Consider the following 19,203-nt stretch of genomic DNA (forward strand, 5'->3'; position numbering starts at 1 on the left):
CAGTTAATTTGCATATTATCCTTATTACTGGAATCACTTATACCAGCTAGATGAATCAATTAAAAACATACTTTTTTGCAATATGTAGGGAAAAACAGCACATTAGGCTGAATAATTAGACGTGATCCTACACAGGTTATCTTAACTGATACACTCACAGGTCGAGAGGAGGCTTGCTGTTGCGTGTCTCCCTGCTGTGGACACTTGTTCCTCATCCTGATACTGATCGTTTCCACTTACCTCCCTCTCTCTCACTCACGCTGTCAGCACAAACCTGTAGCCTCATATCTGTGTTAAATCATCTCACTGTTGCTGTTCCTAAACAACTCCTGCATTTGTTGTCTCATTTTAAACTCATTTATCACAAGTATCCAAGTAAGAATAAATAGTAGGGCTGGGAAAATCAAATCGAAAAATCGAAAATGTGGATTTTTTTGTTTCACAATTTTTTTTTTCAATTAAATAAAATTAATCCACTACAAACTTTTCGTCATTTTTATTGTTTTTATTGATCTTTTTACTTGTCTTCTTGGGTATTATAGCAGCAGAATGATGGATTTTGAGCAAAGTTTACAATAATAAGAAGTAAAAAAAAAAGTAATTAAGTAAGTAAATTTTAAAAATATTCAGATTATCCAGGGCAGCTATATACACGAGATGTCTCCCTTGACAGAGCAAATCTGTTTGGCAAAAATATGGCATGGCGGTTAGCACTGTGACCTCACAGCAAGAAGGTCACTGGTTTGATCCTTGGCTGGGGCGATGTTTCGACAGTGGCCTTTCTGTCTGGAATTTGCACGTTCTCCCCGTGCATGTGTAGGTTCTGTCCAGGTTCTCCAGCTTCCTCCCACCATCCAAAAACATGTGTGTTAGGTTGATTGGTTACTATAAATTGCCCCTAGGTGTAAGCAAGAGAGGTTGTTTGTCTCTGTGTGGCCCTGTGATGGACTGGTGAGCTGCCCAGGGTGTACCCTGCCTTTTGCCCAAAGACTGCTGGGATAGGCTCCCCATGACCCTGAATTGGATTAAGTGGTTTAAAAAAAATGAATGAATGAGTGAAAAATATGGCTCTGTATGTATGCTAAGATGCTGGACAGGACAGGTTAAAATAAACAAATAAATAAATAAATAACTGCATCGCAGCTGCGCAATAGGGGGCGCTAATGAAACTAAACAAATCTCGGAGCGACTTGAAATATGCCGTTAGAAGAAGAAGTGAAGCAGCGAAGAAGAAGAAGAAGAAGAAGAAGAAGAAGAAGAAAACCAGCTGTTCTTTCAGAGTGAAAATGGCTTTAAGATCATTTTTCAGGACCAAGTTGGGCTTTTCAGGTAAGACTGACGGGGGGTTAGGGTACATATGACAGACTAAGATAGTAAATATCTTTAATAGAAATGAACAATGTAATGAACCGTCGTGTTTTCTGCGCGAGACAGAAAGTGGAGCAAAGGTTAGAGGACTGAAAATGTTTCATCTTTAGGTCAAATTTTACACAAACAAACCTGCCTCACTGTCCCGGCACGGCACGGCACTGCAGGTTGGGGATATTCAGTCTATTTAGCTGCAGGAAGCTACAAACTGATGTAAACATTTCTATCTAGATGCTCCTGCAGGAATTTTCTCACCTCCATCATGTTGAATTGATGATTTACTGTAACCACATGTTAAATTGTTATGAAATGAAATAAATTAAATGAAAAATACTTTATTAATCCCCAAAGTATTTCATTTAATTAATTTCATACCAATTCAACATAATGGAGGAATTGTTATGAAATGACATTATTATTATTATTGTGAGCACATTTATGTCTCCTGTAAAAGAGAAATATTCCCACAGCGTCTCATAAGTGAGAGATTTAGTCATATTACTGAGATTTAAAGATGTGATGTCATAATTAAGAGATTGGAAGTAATAATTATGATATTATTGTCTTTTCTCTACAATATTGATGCAAATGGATATCATAACTACCATTAAATTAATTACAATTAATACAATTTTATTGATTTTGGAGAAATTACAGATTCTAGAAAGATGTTGTAAAAAAGAAAAAGCCAGATTTGTCAGACAGATGAAGCCACAATGGCATCCTTAAATAATAGCTAATAATACTCATAATAGACTTTAAACCTTTATTTTTTTAATAATAATTACTTTTGGTCTAATCAAAAGAAGTTTTTATCAAAAAATAATTACAACAAATCTCATAAATTAATTTCTTTTGTCATATAATTATGACTAAATCTTTTCATTGTGACTTTTTAGCTCAATAATGACTTTTAACCTCTATTTTAATGACCTTGGATCTCATTATTATGACTTTAAATCTTATCATTGTGACTTTTTAATTCAATGTCTTTTAACTGAGTTAAAAAAGTCACTGAGTTTAAAAAAAAAAAAAAAAAAAAGTCTGGAGGGATTATATCTCTCGGCTGGCCTGGGAACACCTCGGGATCCCCCCACAGAGTTGGCAAATGTGGCTGGGGAGAGGGAAGTCTGGGCTTCCCTGGTTAGGCTGCTGCCCCCGCGACCTGACCCCGGATAAGCGGCATAAGATGGATGGATGGACTTTTAACTTCTATTTTAATGACTTTGGATCTCATTATTATTGCTTAAATTGAGTTATTTAAATGAAATGGAACATACTTCATGTCCATACCGCAGAATATTTCAACGTTGTGACTGTAAATCAGTTTCTCCTGCTGTTGTTTAAGTGCAGCAGACAACAAGGTCAACTTTATTTATATAGCACATTTCCAAACAGTAAACCAAAGTGCCGAACAATATAAAAGAGCACACACAGAAAACAGTACAGTAATACACTATTGTAACCACGAGTTTAAAAATTAGTAAACAATTTGGACTTAAGTTAATAAAGAGTCTCTGTCAGCCTGAGTTGAACGCTTTGTGCAAAGAAATGTGTTTTAATCAAAGACCGAAGTCGCAGCTCGTATGTGCAACAGGTGGAAGTTAACCCCGAAAACCTTTTTTAACTGGAATATTTCATTAATCAGGGTCTAAGATGTATTCCTGTTCTTGTTTTAGAGCAGTAACGTTTATGTTTTTCCTTTTTTTAATGATATAAATGGAGTAGTTAGTTTTTTTTTTTCCTGTTGTGATTTTGCTGAGTGATAAACATCTGATCGTGTTTCTTGTCTCTGTGAAGGTCTTCTACCCCGGCTGTCCCCCTGCAGCAGCCATGGCAGAGTGTGTGTGTCTCAGCAGAGAAACAGCTCCACCGCGCCGAAGATCAAGGTGGATTTCGACCAGAACACGGGTGAGGACGGTCTCCGCCCTCCTCGGTTGTCTGTCCTCGGTTTCCAGCTTCGGTCCCTGAAACAGGCTACTTGTCACATGGTCTTACATAGTTTTATGTCTCAGAGGTCAGTGACTGATTAGTTTGAGTCAGGTGTGTTGGAGCAGGGAGACATGGAAAACCTGCTCGATAGTGGCCCTCAAGGACCAGAACTGGACAGCCCTGATTTAGAGTAACCGTTTAACTTTGGACAGTGGGAAGAAGCCGCAGAGAACGCACATAATATGCGCACAGAAAGACCCAGTCGAGGCTCGAACCAGCGAGCTGTGAGGCCACAGTGCTAACCACGACGCCATGGAAATGCAGGCTTTTCTTTTCCCAGTTGGAATGTTGCAGATCTGTTTGTGAAGGTACAAACCAGTTTTATCCCAGTTGGTCCATAACATCCCACCAGTCCTTGCTTCTTGCCTCTCCATAAAGCCGGGGATTCAGTTTTAAGATTTTGTGTTTGTTTTTGCATCCCTTCATGGCTGGACTTCCTCTTAGTTAGCAGATCTTTTCCATTACGCTCCACGTAGATCCTTGATGTCCTCCAGTCGGACTCCTGGTGGTCCGCCGGTACAGGTTGAGCCTCCAGGGAGGCTCTGCATCGACCCCCCGGCTCATACGGCTGCTAGAAGGCAGCTTTATGTTTTTAATATTAAATTCCAGATATGTTTTGCATCTTTAGTTTCCGCTCATGTTTTGTTTTCTGCCTGCAGGTGTGGCGGTGATGCACATGCAGAGTCCTCCAGTCAACAGCCTCAGCTTAGATTTCCTCACTGAGCTCGCCATCAGTGTGGAGAAGCTGGAGATCGATAAGGGCTGCCGCGGCCTCATCATCACCTCGGTGCGCCTCGAACGCAGCGCAGTGAAAATGTGAAAACGTGGCTGTAAAATGGTGGCTGTTAACCCTCAGTGTGTGCTTCGCTTCATGTCCAGAACCAGCCCAAGGTGTTCTCGGCGGGGCTGGACATCCTGGAGATGTACGGGAAGAGTCCGGAGCGCTGCGGGGAGTTCTGGAAGGCCGTGCAGGAGATGTGGCTGAAAGTCTACTGCTCCAACATGGTCACTATAGCAGCAATCAATGTAGGTGTCGAGCAGGCCGCCATTATAATATTAATTAATACAATAAATAAATGATTTAAAACATTTTATTAAAATAAATTAAAAAAGAACAGCCCAACGTATAAATGTTAAATAATAAAGGATGTTTTAAAAAATGAATTAAAAAAAGTCATTAAAATAAAAAATAAGAAAAAAAAAATTCCACTGTGTAAATATTAAATAATAAAATGAATAAATGATTTAAGACATTTTATTAAGATAAATAAGAACAGCCCAGTGTGTAAATATTAAATAATGCAATAAGTTTTGAAAAATGAATAAAAAATCATTAAAATTATTTGTTCTTAAATCAAAATTAAATAAAAAAGAGCAGTCCGTTTTGGAAATATTAAATAAAAAAATAAGTTTTAAAAAATGAATATAAAATCATTAAAACAATTTTTAATTAAAAATTAATTTAAAAAAACCAGCCCATTGTGTAAATAATAAATAATGAAGAAGTTTTAAAATATAAGTAAGAAATCATAAAAAAATAAAATTAAAAAAGAACATTTCATTGTGTAAATATTAAATAGTAAAAGAAGTTTTTAAAAAAATTCATTAAAACTTTTTAAAAAATTAAAAATGAATTTAAAAAAATTAACAGCCCATTGAGTTAATATTAAATAATAAAAGATCTTTTAAAACATGAATAAAAAATCATTAAAACTTTTTAATTAAAAATTAATTAAAAAAAATAAAAGAACAGCTCATTGTGTAATTTTTTATATGATAAAAGTTTTCACAACATATTTTTAAAATCAAAAATAATAAAATAACAGCCCGTCGTGTCTTCTGTGTCCCTGTAACACATCATGGGTCTTTCTAACTCCTCCCACAGGGTTCCAGCCCCGCAGGCGGCTGTCTGCTGGCTATGACCTGCGACTACAGGATCATGGCGGATAACCCTCGCTTCACCATCGGCCTCAATGAGACGCAGCTCGGCATCGTGGCGCCTTTCTGGTGGGAGTCCGCCGCAGCGTTGTTGTGTTGTTGTTTGTCTCTGCGGTAAAGTTAGCGCTGTGCATTCCTTAAGGTTTAAAGACACGATGATCAACACCGTGGGCCACCGAAACACGGAGCTGGCGCTGCAGCTCGGACTGCTCTACAGCCCCTCAGAGGCCCTGAAGGTGGGTCTGGTGGACCAGCTGGTGCCCGAAGACCAGGTCCTCACCACAGCCGTGAAGACCATGACCAAGTGGTTGGCTATTCCAGGTACCCGACTCGTCCATCTTCCATCTCCTGATACACCGTGTTGCTGCATCTCCATGGCAACAGCTTAACTCATTGGCCGCCGGCATTTTGGAGCATTTTGGCTCCTCTGTCAGGACTGCGTAACGTTGAGTTCTGGGACGGAATAGGGACAGCGTATTGGTGGGTGTGTGTGTCACGGCGCCTTCTGGCTCCACACTCACAGCGCGCTCTCAGCATACGGGGTGCGTTTTCAGAGCGTGCTCTTTGGGCGCGTTTGGGGGACTTTTATGTTTGCGCATCCGGTCACATCAGCTTCCTGTTTACAGAAACCGCAGAAACAAAAGACGTCTTTTTGTTTCTGTCAACAAACGCCGGGATTCAGAAAGACGGGGGTTTTTTTGTCAACAAATGTCGGGATTCAGAAAGACGTCTTTTTGTTATGGGCCTCAGGGCTGAAGACACAGAAGCAGAGATGTTTCCTGTATTTAAGCAGGTGAAAGAGGGAAGTAGGACCACGATGCATCTTGTGCTCTCTCTCTCAGATCACGTCTGAATTTATTAAACATGTTTCACAAACATCAGCATTTTCATTTCAGCTTGTTTGAACTCAACTCAAAGATATCACTAGCTCTGTTTCGGCGGCATAAAATGGCAGCCACATGTGAGAACTTACTCAAAAGTTGGTTTTACATATGACAAAACGGTATTAAAGCACATTAAATACATTACAATCCACCAGAATAACTCCAGGTTCCGTATCAAAATTATAGATGGTTGCTACATGTTTTACTGACCTGTATTTAAGCAGGTGAAAGAGGGAAGTAAGACCATGGCGCATCTTGTGCTCTCTCTCTCAGATCACGTCTGAATAGCACCAGAAGCGTCCGTCACTTTTATTGCTCCCAGCGCAACGAGAGAAAAGAAACGCCTTTTTGTCTCTGTCAACAAACGTCAGGATTCAGAAAGACGTCTTTTTGTTTCTGTCCACAAACGTTGGGATTCAGAAAGACGCTTTTTTGTTTCTGTCAACAAACGTCGGGAATCAGAAAGACGTCTTTTTTGTTTCTGTCAACAAACGTCGGGATTCAGAAAGACGTCTTTTTTGTTTCTGTCAACAAACGTCGGGATTCAGAAAGACGTCTTTTTTGTTTCTGTCAACAAACGTCGGGAATCAGAAAGACGTCTTTTTTGTTTCTGTCAACAAACGTCGGGATTCAGAAAGACGTCTTTTTGTTTCTTTCAACAAACGTTGGGATTCAGAAAGACGTTTTTTTGTTTCTGTCAACAAACGTCGGGAATCAGAAAGACGTCTTTTTTGTTTCTGTCAACAAACGTCGGGATTCAGAAAGACGTCTTTTTTGTTTCTGTCAACAAACGTCGGGATTCAGAAAGACGTCTTTTTTGTTTCTGTCAACAAACGTCGGGAATCAGAAAGACGTCTTTTTTGTTTCTGTCAACAAACGTCGGGATTCAGAAAGACGTCTTTTTGTTTCTATCAACAAACGTCAGGATTCAGAAAGACGTCTTTTTGTTTCTGTCAACAAACGTCGGGAATCAGAAAGACGTCTTTTTTGTTTCTGTCAACAAACGTCGGGATTCAGAAAGACGTCTTTTTTGTTTCTGTCAACAAACGTCGGGATTCAGAAAGACGTCTTTTTGTTTCTGTCAACAAACGTCGGGATTCAGAAAGACGTCTTTTTGTTTCTGTCAACAAACGTTGGGGTTCAGAAAGACGTCTTTTTGTTTCTGTCAACAAACGTTGGGGTTCAGAAAGACGTCTTTGTTTCTGTCAACAAACGTCGGGATTCAGAAAGACGTTTTTTTTGTCAACAAACGTCGGGATTCAGAAAGACGTCTTTTTTGTTTCTGTCAACAAACGTCGGGATTCAGAAAGACGTCTTTTTTTTTCTGTCAACAAATGTCGGGATTCAGAAAGACGTCTTTTTTGTTTCTGTCAACAAACGTCGGGATTCAGAAAGACGTCTTTTTTTTTCTGTCAACAAATGTCGGGATTCAGAAAGACATCTTTTTTGTTTCTGTCAACAAACGTCGGGATTCAGAAAGACGTCTTTTTGTTTCTGTCAACAAACGTCGGGATTCAGAAAGACGTCTTTTTTGTTTCTGTCAACAAACGTTGGGATTCAGAAAGACGTCTTTTTTGTTTCTGTCAACAAACGTCGGGATTCAGAAAGACGTCTTTTTTATCAACAAACGTCGGGATTCAGAAAGACGTCTTTTTTGTTTCTGTCGACAAACGTCGGGATTCAGAAAGACGTCTTTTTGTTTCTGTCAACAAACGTTGGGGTTCAGAAAGACGTCTTTTTGTTTCTGTCAACAAACGTTGGGGTTCAGAAAGACGTCTTTTTGTTTCTGTCAACAAACGTCGGGATTCAGAAAGACGTTTTTTTTGTCAACAAACGTCGGGATTCAGAAAGACGTCTTTTTTGTTTCTGTCAACAAACGTCGGGATTCAGAAAGACGTCTTTTTTGTTTCTGTCAACAAACGTCGGGATTCAGAAAGACGTCTTTTTGTTTCTGTCAACAAACGTCGGGATTCAGAAAGACGTCTTTTTTGTTTCTGTCAACAAACGTCGGGATTCAGAAAGACGTCTTTTTGTTTCTGTCAACAAACGTCGGGATTCAGAAAGACGTCTTTTTTGTTTCTGTCAACAAACGTCGGGATTCAGAAAGACGTCTTTTTGTTTCTGTCAACAAACGTTGGGATTCAGAAAGACGTCTTTTTTGTTTCTGTCAACAAACGTCGGGATTCAGAAAGACGTCTTTTTTGTTTCTGTCAACAAACGTCGGGATTCAGAAAGACGTCTTTTTGTTTCTGTCAACAAACGTCGGGAATCAGAAAGACGTCTTTTTTGTTTCTGTCAACAAACGTCGGGATTCAGAAAGACGTCTTTTTTGTTTCTGTCAACAAACGTCGGGATTCAGAAAGACGTCTTTTTTGTTTCTGTCAACAAACGTCGGGAATCAGAAAGACGTCTTTTTTGTTTCTGTCAACAAACGTCGGGATTCAGAAAGACGTCTTTTTGTTTCTATCAACAAACGTCAGGATTCAGAAAGACGTCTTTTTGTTTCTGTCAACAAACGTCGGGAATCAGAAAGACGTCTTTTTTGTTTCTGTCAACAAACGTCGGGATTCAGAAAGACGTCTTTTTTGTTTCTGTCAACAAACGTCGGGATTCAGAAAGACGTCTTTTTGTTTCTGTCAACAAACGTCGGGATTCAGAAAGACGTCTTTTTGTTTCTGTCAACAAACGTTGGGGTTCAGAAAGACGTCTTTTTGTTTCTGTCAACAAACGTTGGGGTTCAGAAAGACGTCTTTGTTTCTGTCAACAAACGTCGGGATTCAGAAAGACGTTTTTTTTGTCAACAAACGTCGGGATTCAGAAAGACGTCTTTTTTGTTTCTGTCAACAAACGTCGGGATTCAGAAAGACGTCTTTTTTTTTCTGTCAACAAATGTCGGGATTCAGAAAGACGTCTTTTTTGTTTCTGTCAACAAACGTCGGGATTCAGAAAGACGTCTTTTTTTTTCTGTCAACAAATGTCGGGATTCAGAAAGACATCTTTTTTGTTTCTGTCAACAAACGTCGGGATTCAGAAAGACGTCTTTTTGTTTCTGTCAACAAACGTCGGGATTCAGAAAGACGTCTTTTTTGTTTCTGTCAACAAACGTTGGGATTCAGAAAGACGTCTTTTTTGTTTCTGTCAACAAACGTCGGGATTCAGAAAGACGTCTTTTTTATCAACAAACGTCGGGATTCAGAAAGACGTCTTTTTTGTTTCTGTCGACAAACGTCGGGATTCAGAAAGACGTCTTTTTGTTTCTGTCAACAAACGTTGGGGTTCAGAAAGACGTCTTTTTGTTTCTGTCAACAAACGTTGGGGTTCAGAAAGACGTCTTTTTGTTTCTGTCAACAAACGTCGGGATTCAGAAAGACGTTTTTTTTGTCAACAAACGTCGGGATTCAGAAAGACGTCTTTTTTGTTTCTGTCAACAAACGTCGGGATTCAGAAAGACGTCTTTTTTGTTTCTGTCAACAAACGTCGGGATTCAGAAAGACGTCTTTTTGTTTCTGTCAACAAACGTCGGGATTCAGAAAGACGTCTTTTTTGTTTCTGTCAACAAACGTCGGGATTCAGAAAGACGTCTTTTTGTTTCTGTCAACAAACGTCGGGATTCAGAAAGACGTCTTTTTTGTTTCTGTCAACAAACGTCGGGATTCAGAAAGACGTCTTTTTGTTTCTGTCAACAAACGTTGGGATTCAGAAAGACGTCTTTTTTGTTTCTGTCAACAAACGTCGGGATTCAGAAAGACGTCTTTTTTGTTTCTGTCAACAAACGTCGGGATTCAGAAAGACGTCTTTTTGTTTCTGTCAACAAACGTCAGGATTCAGAAAGACGTCTTTTTTGTTTCTGTCAACAAACGTCGGGATTCAGAAAGACGTCTTTTTGTTTCTGTCAACAAACGTCGGGATTCAGAAAGACGTCTTTTTTGTTTCTGTCAACAAACGTCGGGATTCAGAAAGACGTCTTTTTGTTTCTGTCAAACGTTGGGATTCAGAAAGACGTCTTTTTTGTTTCTGTCAACAAACGTCGGGATTCAGAAAGACGTCTTTTCGTTTCTGTCAACAAACGTTGGGGTTCAGAAAGACGTCTTTTTGTTTCTGTCAACAAACGTCGGGATTCAGAAAGACGCTTTTTTGTTTCTGTCAACAAACGTCGGGAATCAGAAAGACGTCTTTTTTGTTTCTGTCAACAAACGTCGGGATTCAGAAAGACGTCTTTTTGTTTCTATCAACAAACGTCAGGATTCAGAAAGACGTCTTTTTGTTTCTGTCAACAAACGTCGGGAATCAGAAAGACGTCTTTTTTGTTTCTGTCAACAAACGTCGGGATTCAGAAAGACGTCTTTTTTGTTTCTGTCAACAAACGTCAGGATTCAGAAAGACGTCTTTTTGTTTCTGTCAACAAACGTCGGGATTCAGAAAGACGTCTTTTTGTTTCTGTCAACAAACGTTGGGGTTCAGAAAGACGTCTTTTTGTTTCTGTCAAACGTTGGGGTTCAGAAAGACGTCTTTGTTTCTGTCAACAAACGTCGGGATTCAGAAAGACGTTTTTTTTGTCAACAAACGTCGGGATTCAGAAAGACGTCTTTTTTGTTTCTGTCAACAAACGTCGGGATTCAGAAAGACGTCTTTTTTTTTCTGTCAACAAATGTCGGGATTCAGAAAGACGTCTTTTTTGTTTCTGTCAACAAACGTCGGGATTCAGAAAGACGTCTTTTTGTTTCTGTCAACAAACGTCGGGATTCAGAAAGACGTCTTTTTTGTTTCTGTCAACAAACGTCGGGATTCAGAAAGACGTCTTTTTTGTCAACAAACGTCGGGATTCAGAAAGACGTCTTTTTTGTTTCTGTCAACAAACGTCGGGATTCAGAAAGACGTCTTTTTTGTCAACAAACGTCGGGATTCAGAAAGACGTCTTTTTGTTTCTGTCAACAAACGTCGGGAATCAGAAAGACGTCTTTTTTGTTTCTGTCAACAAACGTCGGGATTCAGAAAGACGTCTTTTTTGTTTCTGTCAACAAACGTCGGGATTCAGAAAGACGTCTTTTTGTTTCTGTCAACAAACGTCGGGATTCAGAAAGACGTCTTTTTGTTTCTATCAACAAACGTCAGGATTCAGAAAGACGTCTTTTTGTTTCTGTCAACAAACGTCGGGAATCAGAAAGACGTCTTTTTTGTTTCTGTCAACAAACGTCGGGATTCAGAAAGACGTCTTTTTTTGTTTCTGTCAACAAACGTCGGGATTCAGAAAGACGTCTTTTTGTTTCTGTCAACAAACGTCGGGATTCAGAAAGACGTCTTTTTGTTTCTGTCAACAAACGTTGGGGTTCAGAAAGACGTCTTTTTGTTTCTGTCAACAAACGTTGGGGTTCAGAAAGACGTCTTTGTTTCTGTCAACAAACGTCGGGATTCAGAAAGACGTTTTTTTTGTCAACAAACGTCGGGATTCAGAAAGACGTCTTTTTTGTTTCTGTCAACAAACGTCGGGATTCAGAAAGACGTCTTTTTTTTTCTGTCAACAAATGTCGGGATTCAGAAAGACGTCTTTTTTGTTTCTGTCAACAAACGTCGGGATTCAGAAAGACGTCTTTTTTTTTCTGTCAACAAATGTCGGGATTCAGAAAGACATCTTTTTTGTTTCTGTCAACAAACGTCGGGATTCAGAAAGACGTCTTTTTGTTTCTGTCAACAAACGTCGGGATTCAGAAAGACGTCTTTTTTGTTTCTGTCAACAAACGTCGGGATTCAGAAAGACGTCTTTTTTGTTTCTGTCAACAAACGTCGGGATTCAGAAAGACGTCTTTTTTATCAACAAACGTCGGGATTCAGAAAGACGTCTTTTTTGTTTCTGTCGACAAACGTCGGGATTCAGAAAGACGTCTTTTTGTTTCTGTCAACAAACGTTGGGGTTCAGAAAGACGTCTTTTTGTTTCTGTCAACAAACGTTGGGGTTCAGAAAGACGTCTTTTTGTTTCTGTCAACAAACGTCGGGATTCAGAAAGACGTTTTTTTTGTCAACAAACGTCGGGATTCAGAAAGACGTCTTTTTTGTTTCTGTCAACAAACGTCGGGATTCAGAAAGACGTCTTTTTTGTTTCTGTCAACAAACGTCGGGATTCAGAAAGACGTCTTTTTGTTTCTGTCAACAAACGTCGGGATTCAGAAAGACGTCTTTTTTGTTTCTGTCAACAAACGTCGGGATTCAGAAAGACGTCTTTTTGTTTCTGTCAACAAACGTCGGGATTCAGAAAGACGTCTTTTTTGTTTCTGTCAACAAACGTCGGGATTCAGAAAGACGTCTTTTTGTTTCTGTCAACAAACGTTGGGATTCAGAAAGACGTCTTTTTTGTTTCTGTCAACAAACGTCGGGATTCAGAAAGACGTCTTTTTTGTTTCTGTCAACAAACGTCGGGATTCAGAAAGACGTCTTTTTGTTTCTGTCAACAAACGTCAGGATTCAGAAAGACGTCTTTTTTGTTTCTGTCAACAAACGTCGGGATTCAGAAAGACGTCTTTTTGTTTCTGTCAACAAACGTCGGGATTCAGAAAGACGTCTTTTTTGTTTCTGTCAACAAACGTCGGGATTCAGAAAGACGTCTTTTTGTTTCTGTCAAACGTTGGGATTCAGAAAGACGTCTTTTTTGTTTCTGTCAACAAACGTCGGGATTCAGAAAGACGTCTTTTCGTTTCTGTCAACAAACGTTGGGGTTCAGAAAGACGTCTTTTTGTTTCTGTCAACAAACGTCGGGATTCAGAAAGACGCTTTTTTGTTTCTGTCAACAAACGTCGGGAATCAGAAAGACGTCTTTTTTGTTTCTGTCAACAAACGTCGGGATTCAGAAAGACGTCTTTTTGTTTCTATCAACAAACGTCAGGATTCAGAAAGACGTCTTTTTGTTTCTGTCAACAAACGTCGGGAATCAGAAAGACGTCTTTTTTGTTTCTGTCAACAAACGTCGGGATTCAGAAAGACGTCTTTTTTGTTTCTGTCAACAAACGTCAGGATTCAGAAAGACGTCTTTTTGTTTCTGTCAACAAACGTCGGGATTCAGAAAGACGTCTTTTTGTTTCTGTCAACAAACGTTGGGGTTCAGAAAGACGTCTTTTTGTTTCTGTCAAACGTTGGGGTTAAGAAAGACGTCTTTGTTTCTGTCAACAAACGTCGGGATTCAGAAAGACGTTTTTTTTGTCAACAAACGTCGGGATTCAGAAAGACGTCTTTTTTGTTTCTGTCAACAAACGTCGGGATTCAGAAAGACGTCTTTTTTTTTCTGTCAACAAATGTCGGGATTCAGAAAGACGTCTTTTTTGTTTCTGTCAACAAACGTCGGGATTCAGAAAGACGTCTTTTTTGTTTCTGTCAACAAACGTCAGGATTCAGAAAGACGTCTTTTTGTTTCTGTCAACAAACGTCGGGATTCAGAAAGACGTCTTTTTGTTTCTGTCAACAAACGTTGGGGTTCAGAAAGACGTCTTTTTGTTTCTGTCAAACGTTGGGGTTCAGAAAGACGTCTTTGTTTCTGTCAACAAACGTCGGGATTCAGAAAGACGTTTTTTTTGTCAACAAACGTCGGGATTCAGAAAGACGTCTTTTTTGTTTCTGTCAACAAACGTCGGGATTCAGAAAGACGTCTTTTTTTTTCTGTCAACAAATGTCGGGATTCAGAAAGACGTCTTTTTTGTTTCTGTCAACAAACGTCGGGATTCAGAAAGACGTCTTTTTGTTTCTGTCAACAAACGTCGGGATTCAGAAAGACGTCTTTTTTGTTTCTGTCAACAAACGTCGGGATTCAGAAAGACGTCTTTTTTGTCAACAAACGTCGGGATTCAGAAAGACGTCTTTTTTGTTTCTGTCAACAAACGTCGGGATTCAGAAAGACGTCTTTTTTGTCAACAAACGTCGGGATTCAGAAAGACGTCTTTTTTGTTTCTGTCGACAAACGTCGGGATTCAGAAAGACGTCTTTTTGTTTCTGTCAACAAACGTTGGGGTTCAGAAAGACGTCTTTTTGTTTCTGTCAACAAACGTTGGGGTTCAGAAAGACGTCTTTTTGTTTCTGTCAACAAACGTCGGGATTCAGAAAGACGTTTTTTTTGTCAACAAACGTCGGGATTCAGAAAGACGTCTTTTTTGTTTCTGTCAACAAACGTCGGGATTCAGAAAGACGTCTTTTTTGTTTCTGTCAACAAACGTCGGGATTCAGAAAGACGTCTTTTTGTTTCTGTCAACAAACGTCGGGATTCAGAAAGACGTCTTTTTTGTTTCTGTCAACAAACGTCGGGATTCAGAAAGACGTCTTTTTGTTTCTGTCAACAAACGTCGGGATTCAGAAAGACGTCTTTTTTGTTTCTGTCAACAAACGTCGGGATTCAGAAAGACGTCTTTTTGTTTCTGTCAACAAACGTTGGGATTCAGAAAGACGTCTTTTTTGTTTCTGTCAACAAACGTCGGGATTCAGAAAGACGTCTTTTTTGTTTCTGTCAACAAACGTCGGGATTCAGAAAGACGTCTTTTTGTTTCTGTCAACAAACGTCGGGATTCAGAAAGACGTCTTTTTTGTTTCTGTCAACAAACGTCGGGATTCAGAAAGACGTCTTTTTGTTTCTGTCAACAAACGTCGGGATTCAGAAAGACGTCTTTTTTTGTTTCTGTCAACAAACGTCGGGATTCAGAAAGACGTCTTTTTGTTTCTGTCAAACGTTGGGATTCAGAAAGACGTCTTTTTTGTTTCTGTCAACAAACGTCGGGATTCAGAAAGACGTCTTTTCGTTTCTGTCAACAAACGTTGGGGTTCAGAAAGACGTCTTTTTGTTTCTGTCAACAAACGTCGGGATTCAGAAAGACGTCTTTTTTGTTTCTGTCAACAAACGGGATTCAGAAAGACGTCTTTTTTGTTTCTGTCAACAAACGTCGGGATTCAGAAAGACGTCTTTTTGTTTCTGTCAACAAACGTTGGGGTTCAGAAAGACGTCTTTTTGTTTCTGTCAACAAACGTTGGGGTTCAGAAAGACGTCTTTTTGTTTCTGTCAACAAACGTCGGGATTCAGAAAGACGTCTTTTTTGTCAACAAACGTCGGGATTCAGAAAGACGTCTTTTTTGTTTCTGTCAACAAACGTCGGGATTCAGAAAGACGTCTTTTTGTTTCTGTCAACAAACGTCAGGATTCAGAAAGACGTCTTTTTTGTTTCTGTCAACAGACGTCGGGATTCAGAAAGACGTTTTTTTTGTTTCTGTCAACAAACGTCGGGATTCAGAAAGACGTCTTTTTGTTTCTGTCAACAAACGTCGGGATTCAGAAAGACGTCTTTTTTGTTTCTGTCAACAAACGTCGGGATTCAGAAAGACGTCTTTTTGTTTCTGTCAACAAACGTCGGGATTCAGAAAGACGTCTTTTTGTTTCTGTCAACAAACGTTGGGATTCAGAAAGACGTCTTTTTTGTTTCTGTCAACAAACGTCGGGATTCAGAAAGACGTCTTTTTTGTCAACAAACGTCGGGATTCAGAAAGACATCTTTTTTGTTTCTGTCAACAAACGTCGGGATTCAGAAAGACGTCTTTTTGTTTCTGTCAACAAACGTTGGGATTCAGAAAGACGTCTTTTTTGTTTCTGTCAACAAACGTCGGGATTCAGAAAGACGTCTTTTTGTTTCTGTCAACAAACGTCGGGATTCAGAAAGACGTCTTTTTGTTTCTGTCAACAAACGTTGGGATTCAGAAAGACGTCTTTTTTGTTTCTGTCAACAAACGTCGGGATTCAGAAAGACGTCTTTTTTGTCAACAAACGTCGGGATTCAGAAAGACGTCTTTTTTGTTTCTGTCAACAAACGTCGGGATTCAGAAAGACGTCTTTTTGTTTCTGTCAACAAACGTCGGGATTCAGAAAGACGTCTTTTTTGTTTCTGTCAACAAACGTCGGGATTCAGAAAGACGTCTTTTTGTTTCTGTCAACAAACGTCGGGATTCAGAAAGACGTCTTTTTTGTTTCTGTCAACAAACGTCGGGATTCAGAAAGACGTCTTTTTGTTTCTGTCAACAAACGTTGGGATTCAGAAAGACGTCTTTTTTGTTTCTGTCAACAAACGTCGGGATTCAGAAAGACGTCTTTTTGTTTCTGTCAACAAACGTTGGGGTTCAGAAAGACGTCTTTTTGTTTCTGTCAACAAACGTCGGGATTCAGAAAGACGTTTTTTTTGTTTCTGTCAACAAACGTCGGGATTCAGAAAGACGTCTTTTATGTTTCTGTCAACAAACGTCGGGATTCAGAAAGACGTCTTTTTGTTTCTGTCAACAAACGTTGGGGTTCAGAAAGACGTCTTTTTGTTTCTGTCAACAAACGTTGGGGTTCAGAAAGACGTCTTTTTGTTTCTGTCAACAAACGTCGGGATTCAGAAAGACGTTTTTTTTGTCAACAAACGTCGGGATTCAGAAAGACGTCTTTTTTGTTTCTGTCAACAAACGTCGGGATTCAGAAAGACGTCTTTTTGTTTGTCAACAAACGTCGGGATTCAGAAAGACGTCTTTTTTGTTTCTGTCAACAAACGTCGGGATTCAGAAAGACGTCTTTTTGTTTCTGTCAACAAACGTTGGGATTCAGAAAGACGTCTTTTTTGTTTCTGTCAACAAACGTCGGGATTCAGAAAGACGTCTTTTTGTTTCTGTCAACAAACGTTGGGGTTCAGAAAGACGTCTTTTTGTTTCTGTCAACAAACGTCGGGATTCAGAAAGACGTTTTTTTTGTTTCTGTCAACAAACGTCGGGATTCAGAAAGACGTCTTTTATGTTTCTGTCAACAAACGTCGGGATTCAGAAAGACGTCTTTTTGTTTCTGTCAACAAACGTTGGGGTTCAGAAAGACGTCTTTTTGTTTCTGTCAACAAACGTTGGGGTTCAGAAAGACGTCTTTTTGTTTCTGTCAACAAACGTCGGGATTCAGAAAGACGTTTTTTTTGTCAACAAACGTCGGGATTCAGAAAGACGTCTTTTTTGTTTCTGTCAACAAACGTCGGGATTCAGAAAGACGTCTTTTTGTTTCTGTCAACAAACGTCGGGATTCAGAAAGACGTCTTTTTTGTTTCTGTCAACAAACGTCGGGATTCAGAAAGACGTTTTTTTTTGTCAACAAACGTCGGGATTCAGAAAGACGTCTTTTTTGTTTCTGTCAACAAACGTCGGGATTCAGAAAGACGTCTTTTTGTTTCTGTCAACAAACGTCGGGATTCAGAAAGACGTCTTTTTGTTTCTGTCAACAAACGTCGGGATTCAGAAAGACGTTTTTTTTGTCAACAAACGTCGGGATTCAGAAAGACGTCTTTTTTGTTTCTGTCAACAAACGTCGGGATTCAGAAAGACGTCTTTTTGTTTCTGTCAACAAACGTCGGGATTCAGAAAGACGTCTTTTTTGTTTCTGTCAACAAACGTCGGGATTCAGAAAGACGTTTTTTTTGTCAACAAACGTCGGGATTCAGAAAGACGTCTTTTTGTTTCTGTCAACAAACGCCGGGATTCATAAAGACGTCTTTTTTTGTTTCTGTCAACAAACGTCGGGATTCAGAAAGACGTCTTTTTTGTTTCTGTCAACAAACGTCGGGATTCAGAAAGACGTCTTTTTGTTTCTGTCAACAAATGTTGGGATTCAGAAAGACGTCTTTTTTGTTTCTGTCAACAAACGTCGGGATTCAGAAAGACGTCTTTTTGTTTCTGTCAACAAACGTCGGGATTCAGAAAGACGTCTTTTTTGTTTCTGTCAAACATCGGGATTCAGAAAGACGTCTTTTTTGTTTCTGTCAACAAACGTCGGGATTCAGAAAGACGTTTTTTTTTATTTCTGTCAACAAACGTTGGGGTTCAGAAAGACGTTTTTTTGTTTCTGTCAACAAACGTCGGGATTCAGAAAGACGTCTTTTTGTTTCTGTCAACAAACGTTGGGGTTCAGAAAGACGTTTTTTTGTTTCTGTCAACAAACGTCGGGGTTCAAAAAGACAACTTTGTCTGCTAATGAGTTAATCACGTTGGAGAAAACTTAGTTCCAGGAAATGAATTCATTAAGGTGAAGATGACGGACAAACCGCCAGACAGAAGTGTGAACTGACTGCATTTGTGTTGCAGAACACGCCCGACAGATCACCAAGTCCATGATGAGGAAGCCGACGATGGACAAGCTAAAGTCCAACAGAGAAGCCGACATCCAGAACTTCGTCAGCTTCATCACCAAAGACTCCATCCAGAAGTCGCTGCACATGTACATGGAGATGCTGAAAAGGAAGAAAGCCTAGAGGGGAGCGTGGCTAGGTGGTCCCACCGCGCAGACTCAGGTTTGACATGTCGTCTAGATGGGTTCATGGCAGCTGCGAACCAGATGTGAAATCACACCTAGCAGAGGTGTGTCACATTTCTGCAGACGTGATTCAGGGTCAGGCAGCGTCTTCCTGTCCAACTTCATCCCCTCTTCAGCAAATATAATCAAGAAATGTAGTTTTCAGATGATTTTAACCAAACATCAGTATTGATCTCTGATTGGTTGTGCTCCAGATGGGCCTGTTAACCCTGAAAGTGCCTCTTTTCACCGTATTTACAGGAACGCTGACGGTTAGCATGACCTGCGGTGTCTGAATGTCCACAGACGTATCTGATTTCTCTTCTGTCCATTTCTCTGTGTGAAATCTGAATAAATAGTTGGACTGACATGGAGAGCTTTCATTATTGTTTGTGTCTACAGTTACATTTTCCTTCATGTTTACATGGAAATAGTTGTTGCAAATTGAGGTTTACATGGAAAACACGTTTATTTGCCTTCACTTAATTCAGCTTTATATCAGGGGGTTGGGAAGGGTTCTGATTGGACGGAGAGCGGGCGTGGCATACCTATGTCTGCAGGGGGAAAAAACAAACTCACTTCCTACTTCAACACAGAAAACCACATAAGAACCATTTTTGGTTTGATTATGATAATTTTGAGACACCAACTCAACACGAACATACCACTTCAGCAGCTGAGGAGGCGTTAGTAGCGTTGTATCCCTG

General features: G+C 39.7%; 1 protein-coding gene across 1 annotated transcript; it reads left to right on the top strand.

Annotated features, from left to right (window-relative positions):
- Positions 1–1,220: 1,220 nt before the first annotated feature.
- Positions 1,221–18,866, top strand: eci1 (enoyl-CoA delta isomerase 1). The gene is made up of 7 exons (XM_079253562.1): positions 1,221–1,329; positions 3,169–3,279; positions 4,020–4,147; positions 4,240–4,386; positions 5,246–5,367; positions 5,441–5,619; positions 18,289–18,866. Exons 1-7 carry the CDS (start codon positions 1,287–1,289, stop codon positions 18,453–18,455), a joined length of 897 nt encoding a protein of 298 aa, XP_079109688.1. The 5' UTR covers positions 1,221–1,286; the 3' UTR covers positions 18,456–18,866.
- Positions 18,867–19,203: the final 337 nt, after the last annotated feature.

This window comes from Telmatherina bonti (genome assembly GCF_933228915.1).
Source record: "Telmatherina bonti genome assembly, chromosome: 14".
NCBI lineage: Eukaryota > Metazoa > Chordata > Actinopteri > Atheriniformes > Telmatherinidae > Telmatherina > Telmatherina bonti.